This window comes from Lathyrus oleraceus, chromosome 1 (genome assembly GCF_024323335.1).
Source record: "Lathyrus oleraceus cultivar Zhongwan6 chromosome 1, CAAS_Psat_ZW6_1.0, whole genome shotgun sequence".
Taxonomy (NCBI): Eukaryota; Viridiplantae; Streptophyta; class Magnoliopsida; order Fabales; family Fabaceae; genus Lathyrus; species Lathyrus oleraceus.
In genome coordinates, this window is record NC_066579.1 from 308359952 (window position 1) to 308381234 (window position 21283).

Genomic DNA, 21283 nt, shown 5'->3' on the forward strand with positions numbered 1-21283 from the left:
CTAGTTCCACGACCTGAAGGGACTAACATCATTGGCACCAAGTGGATTTACAAGAACAAGTCTGATAAGAAAGGAGTAATCACTAGGAATAAAGCAAGACTAGTGGCTCAAGGATATACTCAAGTTGAAGGGGTTGATTTTGATGAGACATTTGCACCTGTTGCTAGACTTGAGTCAATCAGATTGCTGTTAGGTGTGGCCTGCATTCTGAATTTCAAATTGTTCCAAATGGATGTGAAGAGTGCATTTTTAAATGGCTACTTAAATGAAGAAGTCTATGTGGAACAACCTAAAGGGTTCTGTGATCCTAACCAACCTAAACATGTGTACAAGTTGAGGAAAGCCTTGTATGGGTTAAAGAAAGCCCCTAGAGCTTGGTATGAAAGGTTGACTGAATTTCTGACCTCTCATGGGTACAAAAAGGGTGGGATAGATAAGACCTTGTTTGTGAAGGATACAGATGGCAAAATCATGATTGCCCAAATTTATGTGGATGACATTGTCTTTGGTGGAATGTCAGAACAAATGGTGAAACATTTTGTGCACCAGATGCAATCTGAGTTTGAAATGAGTCTGGTTGGGGAACTGACTTATTTTCTTGGAATGCAAGTTAACCAAATGGAGGATTCTATGTTTCTCTCCCAAAGCAAATATGCCAAAAACATAGTTAAGAAGTTTGGTATGGATAATGTTAGGCACAAAAGAACTCCTGCACCTACACATTTAAAGTTAACCAAAGATGATGGAGGTCCCAGTGTTGATCAATGCTTGTATAGAAGCATGATAGGTAGTCTACTATATCTAACTGCAAGTAGACCTGATATTTCCTATGCAGTTGGAGTGTGTGCTAGATACCAAGCAGAGCCCAAGGTGAGCCACTTGAATCAAGTCAAGAGGATTCTCAAGTATATCACTGGGACCTGTGACTATGGTATGCTATACTCTCATGGCTCTGAGCCTGTCCTATCTGGGTATTGTGATGCTGATTGGGCTGGGAGTGTTGATGACAGAAAAAGCACATCAGGAGGATGTTTCTTCTTGGGAAACAATCTCATATCATGGTTCAGCAAGAAGCAGAACTGTGTATCTCTGTCCACTGCAGAGGCTGAATACATAGCGGCTGGAAGCAGTTGTTCCCAACTGGTGTGGATGAAACAGATGCTTACTGAGTACAATGTCTCTCAAAATGTCATGACATTGTTCTGCGATAATCTCAGTGCCATCAATATTTCCAAGAATCCCATCCAACACAGCAGGACCAAACATATTGACATTAGAAATCACTTCATCAGAGATCTGGTGGAAGACAAAGTGATTACCTTGGAACATGTAGCCACTGAACTACAACTGGCTGACATATTTACAAAGGCTCTGGATGCTACTCAGTTTGAAAATTTAAGGGGCAAACTGGGAATATGCCTTTCCGAGGACTTATAGCAACCAAGGATGTTTGGGATGTATTGTTTAATATCTCAACCTATTAAACAATTGAAAGTGTGCTATGACTGGACAACAGTTCACAACTATGTTACTTGCTGCAAGTGTAGTAATAAGATGTTAAGGGGATATCCTAACATAGGTCGGCATGTGTGCCTGCTGGACTTCAAGAAAGTGTTCATGCAGGAGTGGTTCAAGATGTCAGACTCAAAGTCATGGCATCTGATATGGGTGTACCTGCTGTAAAGCAAGAGTGTGTGACTACTTGATCAAAGTTGTGAAGCAAGGTCAAGTGGGTGATGTCTTGATCAAAGCTGTAAAGCAAGATCAAGAGGGGATATTCTTGATTGAAATTGTGAAGTAAAATCAAGTATGTAATTCTGTCATTTGTGTGTAATTCTGTTTTTGTTATGTTGGTCTGTAATTTAAAGTGTTGCTTTGGCAACATTTTTGACAAAAAGGGGGAGTAACACCTGTGATGGTGATGCCCCAGGACAACAGATTGTTTTGCTAAACAGATATTGAAGATCCTCTAATCCATATGTTGTGCTGCAGCTAATGTTCCACTTCTATGAGTGTGAGTGTGTGTATGTGTGCTACAATTAGAAGTTTTTATTTAACTTTTGTATGTGTGCTGATATGTGAAGTTTTTATTTAACTTCCATCTGTGTGAGTGTGCTGCTACTCTGAGTGTATTAGCTAGGTTAAATTCCTGCTAGATGTGTGTTTTCCGCTGCTGTGGACTCTGTTGTGAGGCCAAAGTGTTTTAGCCAAAAATTTGCCAAAGGGGGAGTTTGTAGATGTTTGATTGGCTGCATTGTATGGTAAAACACTAGCTGGATTCTAATGTCTTGACTGATGTCATGACATGCTGTGGAGATGATTGTTTGACTGCATTGTATGTTAGAATATCTAACTGTACTCTGATGTCTTGACTGATGTCATGACATACTTGAGTTGTATGCTGCAGGTTTAGCTAATACAGGATCTACTGAATGTCAAACTAGATGCTATGACATTCATCCCTGTCAGTAGTTACTGAGGAATAGAACAGTTGGTGTTCTTTAATAACTCAGTATTTATTTCCAGTCTGTTTATCAAGGGGATAACAGACCTGACACAAAGCCTACTGTCTGAATGTCAAACTGGATGTTATGACATTCATCATTGACAACATATACTGAATAATAGGCAGGTTGGTTGTCTGCTACAGTTCAGTATATTTCTCAATCTGCTTATCAAGAGGATAACAGACCTGACGTAAGGCTCATTGTGTAAATGTCAAATTGGATGCTTTGACATTTATGAATGTACGCTGTTACTGAAGTATGGATAGATTGGTCCTGTACAGTACAACAAATTTGTACAGTCTATTTTCAGGAAGATAACAGACTTAGCATATGGTATATGCTTTGGATGTCAAACTAAATGTTGTGACATTCACTCCAGGCAACATATGCTAAATTGTAGGTTGTTTAGTTTTTCTGTTTCAGCATTTTTCTCAGGCTATTCTTCAGGAAGTCAACAACTGAGCTAAAATCCAGGAAACCAACAACTAAGCTACAATAAATGAACCTAACAAATAGCCTATTTGTTAGTAACCTAGTTGTGGAATTTAGGTTAACTCGCTTGACCTTAAATTCAGGAAATACAAGTACAAGGCCCAAGTGCTGCAATATAAAAGGATGGCAATCCTTCTTTCAGAACTCGGGGATTTTAGGCGTGAAGATTTTGTGTGTCCATCATACTTCACTGCTGTATTTTTGTGTGTCTTGTATTAGGTGTATCTTGTGAGCCAAGCTATTATCACTGAGATGATTGCATTGGTATAGGGTGTTCATTGAGTTGTAAGTGTTGTGTCACTCTAAGCTTTTAAGCGTGAGTGCTGTGTATCGTGATTAAAGCTGTTAAGCACAATCAAGAGTTGTTTGAAGTGTGAATTCATAATTGTCTTTAATTTTAATTAAAGGTTGTAATCACTGAGGTGATTGAGGGGGAGTGAGTAGGAACTCTGATCTTAGTGTAAGATTGAAATTGTATTGGGTAGGTATTAAGTGATAGGGTTAAACAGTTGGTTTAAGGTCTGAATTAATACTACTAATACTGGATTTCCTCCTTGGCTTGTTAGCCCCCAGACGTAGGTCATGTTGGACCGAACTGGGTAAACAATTCCTTGTGTTATTTACTGCACTTACTTTTTAAGTTCTGCATAATTCTTGTCTGCGCAGAATTGGATGTCATAACAACCCGTGTGACATCGAAATTCTGTTAACTAGAATTTCAAAACGACTAAAAATGAATAAAATTCGGGCAAAAATTTGCTCAAAAAATTAAATCGGATGCATGAGAATGATCAGTGCAAAATATACATATTGAAAAAATACAGCGTTTCTTCAAATTCTGAAATAAATTTTCACCGGTTAAAAGGCTCAGGCGGGTCAAAACGCAACTGAAACAGCTGCTGAAAAATACAACGAGCACACCAGATTAAACTGCATGAACTGTAGATTAATAATACTGGTGTCTGTAATTTTAATTCTGAATTTTTTTACCCGCTGATTTTACATGTTCTTGAGAAATGATTTAACCAATTTGTCTGTATTTTTAATAAATTTATTCGGTTTGATATTTTAGGTTTTATTCATGATGAAATACATGTCATGTTGTGCGTATGATGCAAATAAAAAATGAAATCGATTTTACAAAAATTTAAATATGCCCTGACAAATTTGGGGTATAAAACTCATAGACAAAAAGGATTTAGTTCAGGTTAGTATCAGTACCCTTACTCATCTATAGTTTGCTTCATTTTTGATTTTGTACGCGAGATTTATAGTTCTTAGAAATGGCATTGATTTGTAATAGTTTGCTTCATTTCTGTTGATGTCCAGCTGGTACGTGACTATAAGAAAATGGATAGCAATAGATCAACATAAACCATTCTACATGTTTGTAGTTATACTTTCAACTCCATTAGTTATTTGGTGGGACAAAGCCATCTTGGATGGGTGAAAAGGTGTATGAGTATATTCTTGACGAGTGGCAAACTGAAGATTTCAGAGAGCTCTCACAGCAAAATAAATCTAATCGAGCATCAACCAAAGGTGAGGCGGTCCATACCATAGGAAGTAGAGCTTATTATGATGTTGCTCTAGAATTAGTGTGTATTCTATTTATAATTACAATATGTGGCAAGCTATTTATATCTCATATTCATTGTAACCATATATATGTTGTCTTTATTTATAGGAGAAGAAGTTAGACCACCAAATCTAGACAAGCTCTTCATGGTCATCCCCAAAACGAAGAAGAGGCAATGGGTTGACCGTCGTACAGACACTACTAGAAAAACAGTTATTAGCATCGGCCACTTTCAGACGCTAAAGGTGAAAAAACAGACACTAATATGTGGTTAGCGTCGGTTTAGCGTCGGTGTCGGGCCTTGAATAAAAGTTGCGAAGCTACTGTGTAACGTCGGCTAAAGATACACCGAGGCTACGTAGCCTCGGTGAAACGGAGGCTAACGCGGACACTAATGAGACCGACGCTATATTGTTTCAAAACCATGAAAAGTCAATATTATGTTTAGCGTTGGCCTGTCCGACTCTAAAGTCAACAAAAAAAGTCAACTTTTTTTATGCATCGATCGACTGGCATTGAGGTCAATTTATAAAACTCAAGAAAAAACATATAGCGTCCGTAGCACCGACTCTAAAGTCAACATAGAAAAGTCTATAATAATATTTAGCCTTGCATAGACCGACTCTAAAGTCAACAAAAAAGGACAATAAAGATGTTTATAGTCGGGTTGCAACATGACAACCTCACTCGAACAAATTTTTTCAATCCACTCCATCAACCGAACAATATCATATTTATGGTAAAACATTTGGAAACAATTTTAAACATTCGTGAAAGAAACTACAAAAGTTCTACCCACATTAACTTTCAAAAAACATACACAAAAAGTAATCACATCCGAGATTAATTCGTTCTACTAAAAGTACAAGATCAATCTTCATCTAATGATTGATCATCCAAATCGTCATCATAATGATGAGAATGTGATACAAAAGTTGAAGTGTCAAATTTCTTCATCATAAACTCCTTCCAAGCATTCATCTCCCTCTCCATCCTTTGTGCAGTCTCGGTAGCAGCTTTTGCAGCCTCGGTAGCAGCTCGCATTGCTTCGTTAGCCTCTTGTAATTGGGTCGTTGCAGCCTCGACAATTTGTTCAGCTCTAATTCTAGTTGCTCTTTCAGCTTCTAATGACATCCCAAACATAGAGTGTTGAGGAGTTTGAGATTGTTGGGTAAAACTTTTTGATCCACGTTTTAGATTAATAGCTAAATCTGCAGCGCCATAAACCCGACCACGGTTACGGCCCCCAGCAGCCTCTGTCCATAGCTGATTTACACGCTCTCCATCTAACACTTGAACAACCTCTCCATTCCCTTCTTCAGTTGGCTGAAGTTCTGCATCAAACTTCTCTTTAAAAGTCTTATGCATAACACAACATTATAATGCTAAGTTAGTGCTCTGTTAAGAATTTAGAGATGATATGTTGGTTAGAAGTTAGTGCTCTGTTAAGAATTGTTAGAATTTGTTAAATGTTGTTAAAAGGTTGAATCAGTTAACTATTTATAATGCTAAGTTTGTTTGAGTTACATAGTTAGTAATAGTTAGTTATGTTAGGGTTAGCTCTACTACAAAGATGCTAAATTCTATTAGTAAGGTCTGTTAGTGAAATACTTGGTGTCAGCTTTAAAATGAACAAATCAGTTGGCTTGAGTTTGTAATTAAAAAAAAGTTAGAAAATTGTTAGTGTGATTTACAATTAGTTTTGCAATTACAGTTAGGAAAAAAATGTTAATGTTCGTAGGTTAAGTCATTAGGAAAATGTTAACTGTTAGAAATCAGTAAAGAAAATGATTATGTCAATGCAATTGAATTAATGCTTATTGGATGATTACACAGTTTTACAGGTGAATGGTTTTTTGTTGACTCTGAAGTTGCTATGCTATGCTCCTTGTTGATTAATAGAACGAATTATCACAAAAGTTAGAGTTAGTTTACATGGATAGAGTTAGCAGTTTTGAAACTCTATTAGAATTATATACCAACCTTAATTGGACTGCAAGTAAAAAAAATAGTTCGAATTAGTGGTTAGCATGGTTAATTGAATGTTTGATTTCTGTTAGTGTTAGGAGTCGGATTAGTGAGTAATGTTGAGTTGTTAGCACGTCACTGTCAGTAGGTTGAAAAAGTAAGGAATATTTAACAGCAAGATAACACAAGCAATTGTATCATTCTTATACAGCTATGCCAATGAAACTCAAAATGGTTATGCCCCATATCTATCTAAGAAAAGTCCCATATCTGCCAAATGGCTATGCCAATGAAACTCAAGATAACACAGCAAGTTTAAAGTCCCATATCTATCTAAGAAAAGAATCAATAATAATAATAGTATTTGTGCGATGTCTCATGCATTGTCACTATAGCAATCGACACATCCACGTTGTGCTCAGAAATCTAATGGGACTGATAATTATTTTGCCTAAATTGTCACTATAGCAAACAAAGATACACATCACTAGTGTTCATACTCATTCGAGTTACTGAATGTTGCACGTGAAGTTGCTTTTGAATGTGAAGGTGTGCCTAAATTGATTAAAGACGTGGGATGTTCCTTACAAAATAAACCAATTGAAGAATGGAAAGTGTCGTTAGATAATCTTAAACATTAGTTAATATATATCTATCCATATAAAGTGACAAATCCATAATTTTAGTTCCTATTTTGAAAAGCAACAACAACAAACAGTTTATGGGACTTTAAACTGTTTTTCTGTAATAATAGTTAATAAGGCTGAATCTTGGTGGAATAAGTAGCACCTGCCTTCCAACCTGCAGGTATTGTGAACCGTGATCCCACCCAATTGGACCCAACATTGCTACTCACTTGAAACCTCAATCGGATTTCATTTTCAAACTGATAGCAGGAAGTAGGAATTTCAAACTGATAGCAGGAATTTCAAACTGATTGCAGGAATTTCAAACTGATATCAAACAGCACAGCAAATATTGATGCAGGAATTTCAAACAAATATCAAACAGCACAGCAAACTGATTGCAGGAATTTCAAACTGATAGTTAAACATAGGACTTGTGCTATTATATCTAACTTACATTAGACTATAAAAATGGATAACTAGATCCTTTTTGGAGAGTTTAATTTGAATAAGTCTGCTTCTGAAAGCATGGATGCAAATATTGATGCAGTAAAATTTACGAGAACTTACATAAGTAGATGCAGCACGACTGTCAACCCATTCACCATTTTTCCTCTTGTGTGTTTTTAAAAATAACTCATCGGGACGCAGATCCCTTTGAAGTTCACGTGACTACAAAAATCAAATAATCCAATAATCAATACAGAATATGAGTAAAACTGTCAAGATATAAAGAATCTTCATAATAATAATAATTTGTTAGGATTTTATTACTTACAAGTTGAAGTGCAACATCAATATGAGCCTTACGGCCTGTGGTGTGGACTGCTCCGCCTCTTGCGGAAGCTCGATTGGTCTTGTTTTGAGAAGACACAGCCAAAAACTCGGTCTTTTTCCAATAAGTTTGAAGTTCAACCCAAGCATCATCACCAATCCATGAAGGTCGAGTCCCTTTTCTCCTCGCCTTCCCCAACATGTCGTTTAATCGTTTTCTTCCTTTTTTTTCAAATGCGCTATAGACAAATGCATGATCGAAAGGATCCCACGAAACCTTCTCCTAAAAATAATTAAAATCACATAATTAATATTAATAACCAATTAGTTACTTTTTTAAATATAATTTGATCAACTTAAGTGACAAAAGTCAATAAATACTTACTCCAAACAACTTAAACCAATAAGCTTTCGTATCAGGATCGAGTGCAGACCAATGATGTATAGGTTTATAAAATTGTTTGCGTATCGCATAATTAATGGCACCAGCAACTTCTTTGGCAGGAACTAGCCTACAAAATACAATAATAAAACTACTAAATTATTAAGAATCATATGGATAGTAATATTCTCAACTTTCTTAACAGGTTATATATATTTTAGACAAAATACAATAATAAAACTACTAAATTATTAAATTATGAGAATATATATGACTTACCCAGTACCAGATGGTTTTATAATAACTTTCCCATTCTCATCTATTGTTGGCACAAGAGGGGTAATAGTTTCTTGACCCACCGCCTCATCCTCATCAGCATCCACATCTTCCTCCTCTGCCAAATTTGAAGGGCTAGCCATTGTTTGAAGGTTTATACTTTGAGGGCCAGCCATTGTTTGATGGCTTAAAGTTGGAGTAGGCATAAAACTGAATTTCTCAGAGGTAGTGGCATGAACAGGTACTACAGTTGGAGCTGGTGTTGGCATCGACGATGCAGCCTGCACAGACGATGCAGCCTGCACAGACGATGCTGCCTGAGCTGGTGTTGGCATCGACGATGCAGCCTGCACGGACGATGCTGCCTGAGCTGGTGTTGGCATCAACGATGCAGCCTGCACACACGATTTTTTAGAAGCTGATGTTGGCATTGATGATGCAACCTGCACGGACGATGCTTCCTGAGCTGGTGTTGGCATCGACGATGCAGCCTGCACAGATGATTTTTTCGAAGCTGATGTCGGCATCGACGATGCAACCTGCACGGACGGTGCTGCCTGAGCTGGTGTTGGTGCCGATGATGCATCCTGCATAGACAATGTTGTTTGAGCAGGTTTCCTAACGATATGCTTCTTGTTAATTATGCGATTTCGTTCTTCTTGAAGTTTTCCTGGTGCTAATACCTTAGCTTTTCCACCTCTTTTAGTCATCTGTTGTCATAAAAATAAAAGGATTAGTCAGTCTCACACTCTTAACATTATCATAACATTATCAAATGCAGTTTCTGATAAAATTAAAAGTAAAAGAAAAGAAATAATGTTGTTTCTGATAATTCAAATGCAGTTGCCAAACATTATCATAACACGCAAAAACCCCTCCAAACATCAACAACAGCAAAAACCTCTCCATACTGTGGCGAGTCCGAAAACTGCCACGTATACCTACCATAGCGCCGCAGTTACGGATATTTGATAACACAACACTGCTCTACAGGAAACAATTTGAGCAATTTACAGTACGGATTCTTAATGGAGAATCCAAAATGCCCCCTAGTTTCAACAGAGAAGATGTGGATTTTTTATTATATGCCAGAAGACAGATAAAGGGAGGCGACTGCTTGCTAAATAAAAAAATTTCATAAAACATATAAAGTGAATTCTAGTTCTACTAGAAAACAAAACATTCATTGTTGTTGTACGATATTCTCATACATCTCCAAACTTTATAAAAACAGGACTCATATTAATCAATCAATAAAAAAAGTTAAGAGAAAGATATGCATACTCTATTGTGGTCCTAAAGTAATAATAACTAAAAGATTAACAACAACTTCATGATAAAGCATGCAACGATCTAATGCAAAAACATGTAAAATGATATTGCAAGGTGTAGAAAACTGTATTTGACCTTTAGAAAGTATTATACTGCATGATAGCACAGGGAAGAACTATAGTGATTCACTACATAGCCAAATTATTGGATATTAGAAATGGAGCCATTTCAAATACAAAGGAATGCTGCTAACAAAGGAGGGGTAAACAAAGAAAAAGTTCTCTACAGGGAAAAGATAAATGCACAGCGACTTAATTTATCTTACATAACTTGTCCAGAATTGATTCTAGCTGAGAAACTAGAAAGAGAAACTAGAAAGAAAAGAAAATTTAGTTCTGCTTCACCCTTTTGTTTCTATTTGAACCCTCATTCACGTCACATCACGCTTATCTTCATCAATGCCCTCTATCTGCTTCACTAGTAGAGCAATCAAAAATCTCTTCAAACACATCTAATTGTGACATGTCACGCAAACAAGATATTGCTTCAATTTCTACATTGGGTAGCGCCGGTAACATCCCATCAGATTGATAAGGTACTTCATCCTCTATGTTGTCAATCTCTATGCGACCCCTTGGTTTTGTGGTGATTGCCGCACACCATCCACGCATATCTCTACACATTTCTGGATATGGGACATAATACACTTGTCTTGCATTTTGCGCAAGGATGAAAGGATCATAAGGACGATAACGTTTATCCATCTTAATATCCACAGTTTTATATTGTGGGTGAACCTTTGTGCCCGTATTCCTTGTTGGATCAAACCATTCACAATAAAAAACTGGAATCTTATGCTTCAGACCAAAGTAATCTATCTCAAAGATATGTTTGATTATTCCATAAAAATCAGTATTTCCTCCTTCTGCAAGACCTTTCACGTGCACACCACAATTGCTAGTTTTTCTACCTTTGCTCCATTCTTCAGTATGAAACTTGTACCCATTGATAAAATACATGTTCCATGATATGGCCATTGATGCAGGACTGCGAGACAAGGCAATTATATCTTGGTTAGTAACTCCATTTGTCTCCTCATTTACATATTTCTTCAGCCATATGGGAAACTCTATATGTATGCGCCCAGATGAATCTTCTATATCTAGAGAGTGGTTCTCTAAGAATATGCTGAAATAAATCACACGATTTATAAGTAAATATCTATTATGATATGCATCAATAATTTGATTGAATATATTATGATGCACACTTACTCAAGATATGGTTTAACCTCATCACAATTTATCAAGACATGCACATGTGAAGACTTCCATTCCTTATCAGATAGAAAATATTTTCGTGACTTCCCACTTGGTCGACCGCCACTTTGTAGAATGGACATTGTAGGTAGAATGTCATCATTGTCTAAATGAGGTTTGTTACTAAGATTTATGGTTGGCAACAAACGGAAAGAGTTGAAATAATGAGAGCAAAAGTAATTTGTCTCGCGATGTATATAATCACTGCATATGGAACCTTCAACTCTAGCCTTATTTGTCACTGCCCTCTTTGAGACTCCCATAAATCTGCACATTCAATCATTCCACGTTTATTAATTTATGATAAACATGCAATAACTTAATAAAATCAACCACAACAATTACCTTTCGAATGGATACATCCATCGGTACTGTACTGGACCACCTAGAATTGCTTCTTTGGCAAGATGGATTGGAAGATGCTCCATTGAGTCAAAGAAACCTGGTGGAAAAATCCTTTCCAACTTGCATATGATAATTGGAATATTCTCATCCAACTTAATTAAGTCGTCCATCCTCAATGTATTGCAACAAAGATCTTTAAAGAATCGACTTAGCTCAGTTAATGGTTTCCAAACCAAATCTGGCAATGAATGGAATGCAATTGGGAGTAAACATTCCATGAAAACATGACAATCATGGCTCTTCATCCCATGCACCGTACCCTTTTCTACATTGGCACACCTACTGAGGTTTGAAGCATAGCCATCTGGCATTCTCAATTCCTTAAGCCATTTACAAACCAACTTGGCTTCAGATTTGGTTAGAGTGTAACTAGCCTTTGGTTTACCATTCTTTCCGTTTTCTAAGGGTTGGAGCTCCAAGTCCCCGCGAAAGCATAATTTAGCCAAGTCTTCTCTTGCCTTTTCATTATCCTTTGTTTTATCCTTAACATTCATGACAGTATTAAATATATTATCGAAGACGTTTTTTTCTATGTGCATCACATCGAGGTTATGCCTTAACAAGTTATCCTTCCAATATGGGAGATCCCAAAAAATACTTCGCTTTTTCCAATTGTGATCCACTCCATACCCTTCGAATTCTTTCCATTTCGCCTCCCATCCAATTTCAGTAACTTTTGGAAAATTACTTATTACCGCCCATATATCTTTCCCTGTGGAAATGGGAGGTGGCTCATTGGTCACAACCCTATTTTTTAGGAAACTTCTTTTACTCCTTCTGAAGGAGTGATTAGATGGCAAGAAACGACGATGACAGTCAAACCAGGAATTCTTATGGCCACTTTTCAAGGTGAAAGCATCAGTGTGTTCCATACAATGAGGGCATGCCAATTTACCTTGTGTTCCCCATCCAGATAACATACCATAGGCTGGAAAATCATTAATTGTCCACATCAAGCAGGCTTTCATGATGAAGTTTTGTTTTGTAGATATATCATAGGTCAATATTCCATTGGACCACAATCGATGTAGATCATCAATCAATGGTTGCAAGTAGACATCTATCTTTAATTTAGGGTTTTTAGGTCCGGGTATGAGGCATGCCAAAAACAAGTATGGTTTGGTCATGCACATTTCAGGGGGGAGATTATACGGAGTAACTATTATTGGCCAACATGAGTATGGAGAAGCAGACGCTTGAATGTAAGGAGTAAAACCATCTGAACACAGACCCAACCTTACATTTTTGGGTTCCCTAGAAAAGTCAGGATATACACTATCAAAATGTTTCCATGCTTTTCCATCTGACGGGTGGCGAAGGATGTTGGAACTATTTTTGTTCATGTGATGCCATCTCATTTCACTTGCCGACTCAGTTGATGCATACAATCTTTGTAATCTGGGAATGATTGGGAAGTAGAACATTCTCTTCACTGGGATATCTTTGTACTTTCCCATGCCAGTCTTGCGAGGAATGAACCTAGGAGCATTACAAAATTTGCACTCTGATAGATTGCTATCATCCTTGTAATATAACATACAACCATTCTTACAACAATCAATCTTCTCAACCTTTAGCCCTAACTTAGATACCAACTGTGTTGCTTGGTAATAGTTCTCGGGCAAGCATTTTTGAACTGGACATACACTTTTAAGCATTTGTGCAACAAAATCTAAACCTTTTTGTGGTACATGCCAATTAGACCTAATTTCAAGAAGTTGAGTAGATATTGATAATATTGATTGGGTAGCTCCCTCATAAATGGGCTTGTTGAAAGATATCAACTTGTCATAAAATCGTTTGGCATCTTCGTTGGGAAACTCATCCTCCGTATATTCCTCAACTTCTATGTTATCATTCACGTGAGAGAATACTCCATAAGGCCTAAAAGCATCATACACCATCTGATTCATTGCCTCAATTTGGTCATCATGATGCACATGCTCACTACTATTTGAATCATTCCTTGTATTAACATTGAGCTCTACTTCTCCATGTTGAGTCCAAATCCAATAGTCTGGTTGAAATCCATCTCGATACAAGTGAAGTCTAACATTAGTTGGTGTTCTTATCTTGAGACACTTGCAATTTATACACGGACACCTTATCCCTCCCTCAGATTTACAAATAGGTTGTTTCAAAGCCCTCTTTACGAAGTCTTTAACCCCGCGAACATACTCTTCTTTCAATCCGTGTCTATTGGAATATACTCTATCGTACATCCAAGTACGATCCATTTTCTATAAGGCAAACAATTAACTCGTCAACCACTGAAAATTAAAACATATATTAGACAAAAATGAATGGCTGATAAGTTCCTAATGGGTATTAGGAGAAAATCAGATAACTTCCTAATGGGTATTAGGAGAGAATAGAATACATGTATTCCAAGGGATTTTTATTTTATTTTCAGTGGTTCAAAAATTAAACATGACGAACATACCAAATTTTAATACTATTGTACATTATTATTTCAGACCGTAAACAAAATTGCTGCACAGATTTATAAATCTATTAAACTGCTGTATATTTTAACAAATCCAATAAGCTATTGTACTCACTTCCTGAAATCTAACTAAAACAATGTAAGCCTTAATTCTTAGTTTATTTTTTAATGTAAACCGAACCAAAACTACATGTTAATGGAAATAACTAACAACTTGCAGTATGTAGTCACTATATAGACTGTCATGTACAGTAGTACCAAATTATTACCATGCCAACACAAATCAACATACAAACCAAAACAAAACTTCTACCTACAAACATACGCAACCAAAACGCATAAGGTAGCCGATACACAAAGCAACCGCCTCGAAACCAGAAAAAAAACACAACACTGGGACAATCACAACAACAGAATAGAACTTAATTCGAAATATAAACAAAATCTATGCGAATCAAATGCCACAAAGGTGAAAGGTTATATCCCGATGCTAGAATTTCATTTACAACATAACCAATTCGCAATCCAAGGGAAACCGAAAAGAGAAAAACACAACATAGCCAATGCGTGTTCGAAATCAAAATAAAGTTCAAAAATTTGTAAATCATACACTTAGCTCGAACTATGAGTTTAAACAAGTGGTAACCACAATCAAACAATTCTCTTATAACAATTAGAGTTAACGGTGCCGACAAAAACTAACGGTAACTATAACCAAACCGTCTACGCAAACAGAGCCGTACAGTGCAAAAAGAAGAAACAAAATAGATTATGATTATTTACAATGTTATTCCAAAAGTAACATCCAATTATCCATTTCACTATGCTTCACAAGCAGGGTATAACAGAATATCTTATTTGCAAGGAAAATGGAAATTTAACATCCAATCATCCATTAAAACACAAGGAAGCACAAGACAAACAAGACAGTAGGAATGGAGAAATCAGAAACACGTGAAGCTAACTCGGGGAATCGAGAAACATATTGATTTCAAAAATATGGATGAACTGCTAGCACAATAGGACAACAACACAAGACAGAACAAAGGAACACTTCTCAATTGCAGTCACTAGAAGCAAGCAAAGCACTAACTAAGACACATCAACAACAGTTAGAAAACAAGCACTAATAATCAGGTCACAAATATATAGCAGACACACAGATTGTTACAAATGGCTGATACTGGCACTGCAACTCACATCAGAAATCAGTTATGGAATGCAGGCACAGCAGATAATTCAAGAAGCACAACAGCCAAATCAGGTGGCACAATGAAAACATCACCTTCAGCCTGAAGCAAGGAAGGCTCAACAGCAAATATCTCATCAAGAACAGGACAATCCAGAGCATTAGAGGACATACATCAAGCAACAAAAGGGAAACTAAACTACAGATATGAGTTCATCTATAAAGCACTCAAGCAGCCGCATCATCAATACACAATGCAACAACTGGAAATTACTCGGAGGCAACATCATCAAGAGAACCACATGAAGGACATTCAAGATAAGAGGAAGGATGAAAACATGCATCAATATCATCAACATACCAGAAACCTTGGTTCCACAAAAACAAATCTAAACCAGCACAAACTTTTTCAGCTCTTTTAGTTTGACCCCATAAGAAATAATTAAGCAAAACTTAGGAAATTCCATAGCCTCCTCATAACCACAAAATCAATTCATAAATAATTCTCAACAGCTTCACTTATTCCAAATAATTGTATAATAACTAAAGTGTTAAGTATTTCAAACTTCAAACATTGCAACAGTAAAATTATTCGACCTCATTTTTGTCATGATAAGATCCGGTGCCTGATCAAAGGTTTGATGTAATCACGGGCAAAATTTCTTGTCAAAGTCGTGATGTTCATTCAAGCACGTGCTTGTTTAGAAACCATACTGTCAAACTTATTTCTGATGGCCGCCCAGAAGGCAGGGATAGAGATGTCATCCGGTACTTCCTTAAACGATGGGAGGTAGTTTCATCCACGATTACATGATCATGAATCCCTAACACTCATCACACAATGCGTATGTTGCAACAAATTTTAAACATTTAAAAGTATTTTGGTTATTACATAAATTATATTTTCCATTTATTTATATTCAAAATCTTGGATTTAATTTACTTAGTTTAAAATAAGTGATGCTTATAAGATACAAGTAGAAACTATACAGCTTTCACAAACACAGGTAGAGACTATATAGCAGAGCAATCAAAATCACATTTAACACCACACATATGTTCATAACAGGAGTATCATAGAAACTATACAGCTTTCACAAACACAGCTTTCACTACTGATGCAAACAGTTAATAAATTTGAGTCCAGAAAAAACATTTCCTTCAAAATAAATTATAACCCCAACCTTGAGAAATACTAACTGATGCAAACACTAACTATTGCAAACACTAACAGTTCAGTCTGGTTCCAAATTAACATAGGGATGACTAACCTTGAGAAAGAGTTGTCTTTGCAAAATCCCGGATGATATAGTGCTTCGGTTCCAAATTAACTTGCATTCAACAACTGCTTACTGCCTCCACTAAGTAAGATGAGCATTCTTGAAAACCTACATTCAGAAAACCAATTAGCAAATAATTTGATTTTTGTAGTTTCAGACTTAAAGGAGACTTTAAACATATTTGGAAACAATACTAAACTTGCAAAGAAAAGTTGATTCCAGCATCCACAAAGCCGATAGTTCTGGAAAACCTACATTCAGAAAACATAAAACATATGACTATCTCATACTCATTAAACCAAAACTCCATGGAAATCACTTGAGATGAATATGCATTACCTTTGATGATTCAGAAACCCTTTAACGAGGGATTTTGAATTAGGGATTCTTCAATGGATTCACGGATTAGGGATTCACGAATCGGTTCACGAAATAGGGAAAAAAGGGATTCATGATTTAGCATGGAATTAGGGTTTTCGTTTTGTGAAATGAAATGGAGGGAGAGTGAAAAATGACGAGGGAAAAGGAAAGAGGGAAATAAGCTGTCGCGCAATTTTTGGTCCGAAATAGAAAATTCCATAGAGTTCGACAAGCGGACTCTAATTAATAAATAAAATACTTAAACCTTAAATATATATATATATATTATAGATAAATAAATGGAAAATGTATATGTTATAAGAATAGAGTCGGCTCAGCGGACTCTAAGTAAATAAATACTAATTAAAAAATAATGCTACTAGATAGAGTCGGTCTCACCGACTCTAAATAAATTAATCAAACATTCTTCAAAGGTAACATAACAAGTAGTGTCGGTTTTGCCGACACTGATAAAAAAATAACTTGTCTTAAAAGATGTACCTAGATAGAGTCCGTTAGTGTAGGCTTAGCCGACACTAATAGTGTCCGTGTCGGTGGCCGACTCTAAACTAGGAGGCTAAAATGACTTATTCTAGTAGTGAGAGAAAACACATGTAAGTCCTTTCTTTATTTATAGTTACTTGTAATGTCTATAAATCAACCCTTTATATATATAATGTTGGTAGAAAATTCTTTAACTGCTTGCAACAACAAGAAGGTCCGTTATCCCTTTAATTCCCACAAACTATTATTTCTATACAAAACAAATATAAAAACACATACAATGTGTCTAGAATGAAACATATATGCAGTATTCTTGGGAACAGTTAAAGATAAGTGGTTCAATGACATTAGAATGTATAAAGATATGGTTAAAAATATCAACTTAATAAAAAGTGTACTTAGAATCTAAGTACACTAATTAAGACTAAATGGTAGTGATATTAGAATTAGTTAACACTTAAACTTTTAAGGCAATACATGTTGAGTGTAAGCACTAACTATACCCACTCTTCAATAATGATCTTGTTAGTTATTAATCAATGTCCATTTCGAGATATGGGAAAATTCACTCTGCAATTCTGTTGTATTTGAGTATGATCAACATGGTGCCTTTGAGATATATTGGTTGATTAACATATTGTTAAATATCTTGTTTTAATATGATTCAGAATATGTTGAAATGTTCCATTTGTTGTTGCTCCTGTGTGATATTCTATGGTATTATTTCTCGTGTGCTTTGTGCTTATTCTCATTCGCTAGAATGACTTCACTGATGATTATTAGTAGGCAATGGTTTAATTTTTACAATTATGTAATTTTTTTTGTTTAGTTATATTAACATATCTGTCTTGTGTTTTATAAGAATATTATGTAAATCGTTTCACACAAGCTACTTAAATTGATAATAATGTGGATGGGTCAGAAAGGCTATAATTTTGGAAACAAGTTGTCGACAATAAGTCACAAGGCCAGTGTTATGGAACTGTTGGAATCGCGATCACTCTGTAGTATGGAGTGTCTTACTTGACACAAGTGACATTTTAAAACCAGAATAGACAAGCGGAGAGCCAAGCCGTTGTGGCAGTTAGAGCTAAGGCTTCCATAGCATGTGAAGAGGGTGCATTAGCTAATGCACATGGAGACAGAGCTATAGTCGAGATAGCAAATTTGAAAAGGTAATTTACAGAATTTCAGAAATAGATGTTTGCTTGGCAGTCGGGTTAGTCGTGTTCTTACATTTCTTCTTCTAGTGTCCAACCCCAATCATTCATGTGCATTTCTTAAATACAACTACCAAAGACCAAGGGACAACTTGAATGTGTTGGTCATTTGGACAAGTTTAAATATTCTTGGTGTTGGAATATCTTAGTGACTATCATCATCATACATGACATGCATCCCATTAGCTCTCATTCATCAAGAAAGTCTAAGAGAAGGACAATTGTGGTCTTGATTTTCTACATCTCTAAGCATCATCTTTTCATTCATTACATTTTTTCTTGGTGGTCATTAATTTGGTTAAGACTAAGGTAAGATCATAAGACTAAGGAACTCATAGACAAAAAGAATTTGGTTCAGGTTAGTATCAATACCCTTACTCATCTGTAGTTTGCATCATTTTTTATTTTGTACGTAAGATTAATAGTTCTTATAAATGGAATTGATTTGTAATAGTTTGCTTCATTTTTCTTGATGTCCAGCTGGTAAGTGACTATAAGAAAATGGATTGCAATAGATCAACATAAATCATTCTACATGTTTGTAGTTATACTTTCAAGTCCATTAGTTATATGGTGGGACAAAGCCATCTTGGATGGGTGAAAAGGTTTATGAGTATATTCTTGACGAGTGGCAAACTGAATATTTCAGAGAGCTCTCACAATAAAATAAATCTAATCGAGCATCAACCGAAGGTGAGGCGGTCCATACCATAGGAAGTAGATCTCATTATGATGTTGCTCTAGAATTAGTGTGTATTCTATTTGTAATTACAATATGCGTCAAGATATTTATATCTGATATTCATTGTAACCATATATATGTTGTCTTTATTTATAGGAGAAGAAGTTAGACCACCAAATCCAGATAAGCTATTCATGGTCATCCACAAAAGGAAGAATAGGCAGTGGGTTGACCGTCGTACAGAGAAAACACATGTAAGTCCTTTCTTGATTTATAGTTACTTGTAATGTCTATATATATAAATCAACCCTTTATACATATATATATATATATATATATATATATATATATATATATATATATATATTATATATATATATATATATATATATATATATATATATATAATATTGGTAGAAAATTCTTTAACTCCTTGCAACCAGAAGGTCCATTATCCCTTTAATTCCCACAGACTATTATTTCTATACAAAACACATATAATGTGTCTAGAAGGAAACATATATGCAGTATTCTTCGGAACAGTTAAAGATAAGTGGTTCAATGACATTAGAATGTATGAAGATGTGGTTAAAAAAATCAACTTAATAAAAAGAGTACTTAGAAACTAAGTACACTAATTAAGACTAAATGGTAGTGATATTAGAGTTAGTTAGCACTTAAACTTTTGAGGCAATACATGTTGAATGTAAGCACTAACTATACCCACTCTTCAATAATGATCTTGTTAGTTATTAGTCAATGTCCATTTCGAGATATGGGAAAATTTACTCAGCAATGCTGTTGTATTTGAGTATGATCAACATGGTTACTTTGAGATATATTGGTTGATTAACATATTGTTAAATATCTTGTTTTAATATGATTCAGAATTTGTTGAAATGTTCCATTTGTTGTTGATCCTGTGTGATATTCTATGTTTAAATTTCTCGTGTGCTTTGTGCTAATTCTCATTTGCTCGAATGGCTTCACTGATGATTATTAGTAGGCAATGGTTTAATTTCCACAATTATATGATTTTTTTATAGTAATATTAACATGTTTGTCTTGTGTTTTATAAGAAGATTATGTCAATCGTTTGACACAAGCTACTCAAACTGATAATAATATGGATGGGTCAGAAAGGCTACAATTTTTGAAAGAAGTGTCCGACAGTAAGTCACGAGGTCGATGATACGGAACTGTCGAAATCACGATCAGTATATAGTATGGAGTGTCTTACTCGACACAAGTGATAGTTTTAAACCAGAATAGATAAGTGGAGAGCCAAGCCATTAAGGAGGCTACAGCTAAGGCTTCTATAGCACGTGAAGAGGATGCATTAGCTAATGCATGTGCAGACAGAGCTATAGTCGAGATAACAAATTTGAAAAGGTAATTTGAAGAATTACAGAAACAGTTGTTTGCTTGCCAGTCGGGTTAGTCGGGTCCTTCCATTTCTTCTTCTAGTGTCCCACCCTAATCATTCATCTGCATTTCTTAAATACAACTACCAAAGACCAAGGGACAACTTGAATGTGTTGGTCATTTGGACAAGTTTAAATATTCTTGGTGTTGGAATATCTTAGTGACTATCATCATCATAGTTAGGAATGCAATCATACAAATTTAATCAAAACCATTCCACAAAATACAGATTGGGCAAATGAAATTTCATATAATAGAATTGAAAGAGAACGAAATTAAATTGATAGAATAAAGACCTCAAAGCCTTGGAAATTCAGTTACAGCAGATTGACTCTAGGAGATTAATTCCTCTTCATGAACGCACGAAAGCAAAAAGTTATTATGAATAATGTGTATTTGCTACAGTACCGCGGCTGCCCTTTTAAACAGAATAAGGGTTTCAGTAATAATTCAAACTGGGCCGGAAAACCTAAATTCGGCCCAACAAATGGCTTAAAAGAAAATATTTCCTAAAGTACGAAACTTCAACGAATTAATTGAGACGTCTGCACTCCGAATCAGCTTTTGGCTTCAACAA

General features: G+C 35.7%; 2 protein-coding genes across 2 annotated transcripts; both read right to left on the minus strand.

Moving 5' to 3' along the window:
* Positions 1-8153: 8153 nt before the first annotated feature.
* On the minus strand, positions 8154-16698 carry LOC127104398 (uncharacterized). Its single transcript, XM_051041584.1, has 4 exons — positions 16507-16698; positions 8608-9314; positions 8348-8458; positions 8154-8229 (listed from the first exon to the last, which is right to left on the minus strand). The coding sequence occupies exons 2-4, from the start codon at positions 9312-9314 to the stop codon at positions 8154-8156; spliced, it is 894 nt and encodes a 297-aa protein (XP_050897541.1). The 5' UTR covers positions 16507-16698.
* Positions 10332-13837, minus strand: LOC127104407 (uncharacterized). Its single transcript, XM_051041594.1, has 3 exons — positions 11541-13837; positions 11151-11462; positions 10332-11064 (listed from the first exon to the last, which is right to left on the minus strand). The coding sequence occupies exons 1-3, from the start codon at positions 13835-13837 to the stop codon at positions 10332-10334; spliced, it is 3342 nt and encodes a 1113-aa protein (XP_050897551.1).
* Positions 16699-21283: the final 4585 nt, after the last annotated feature.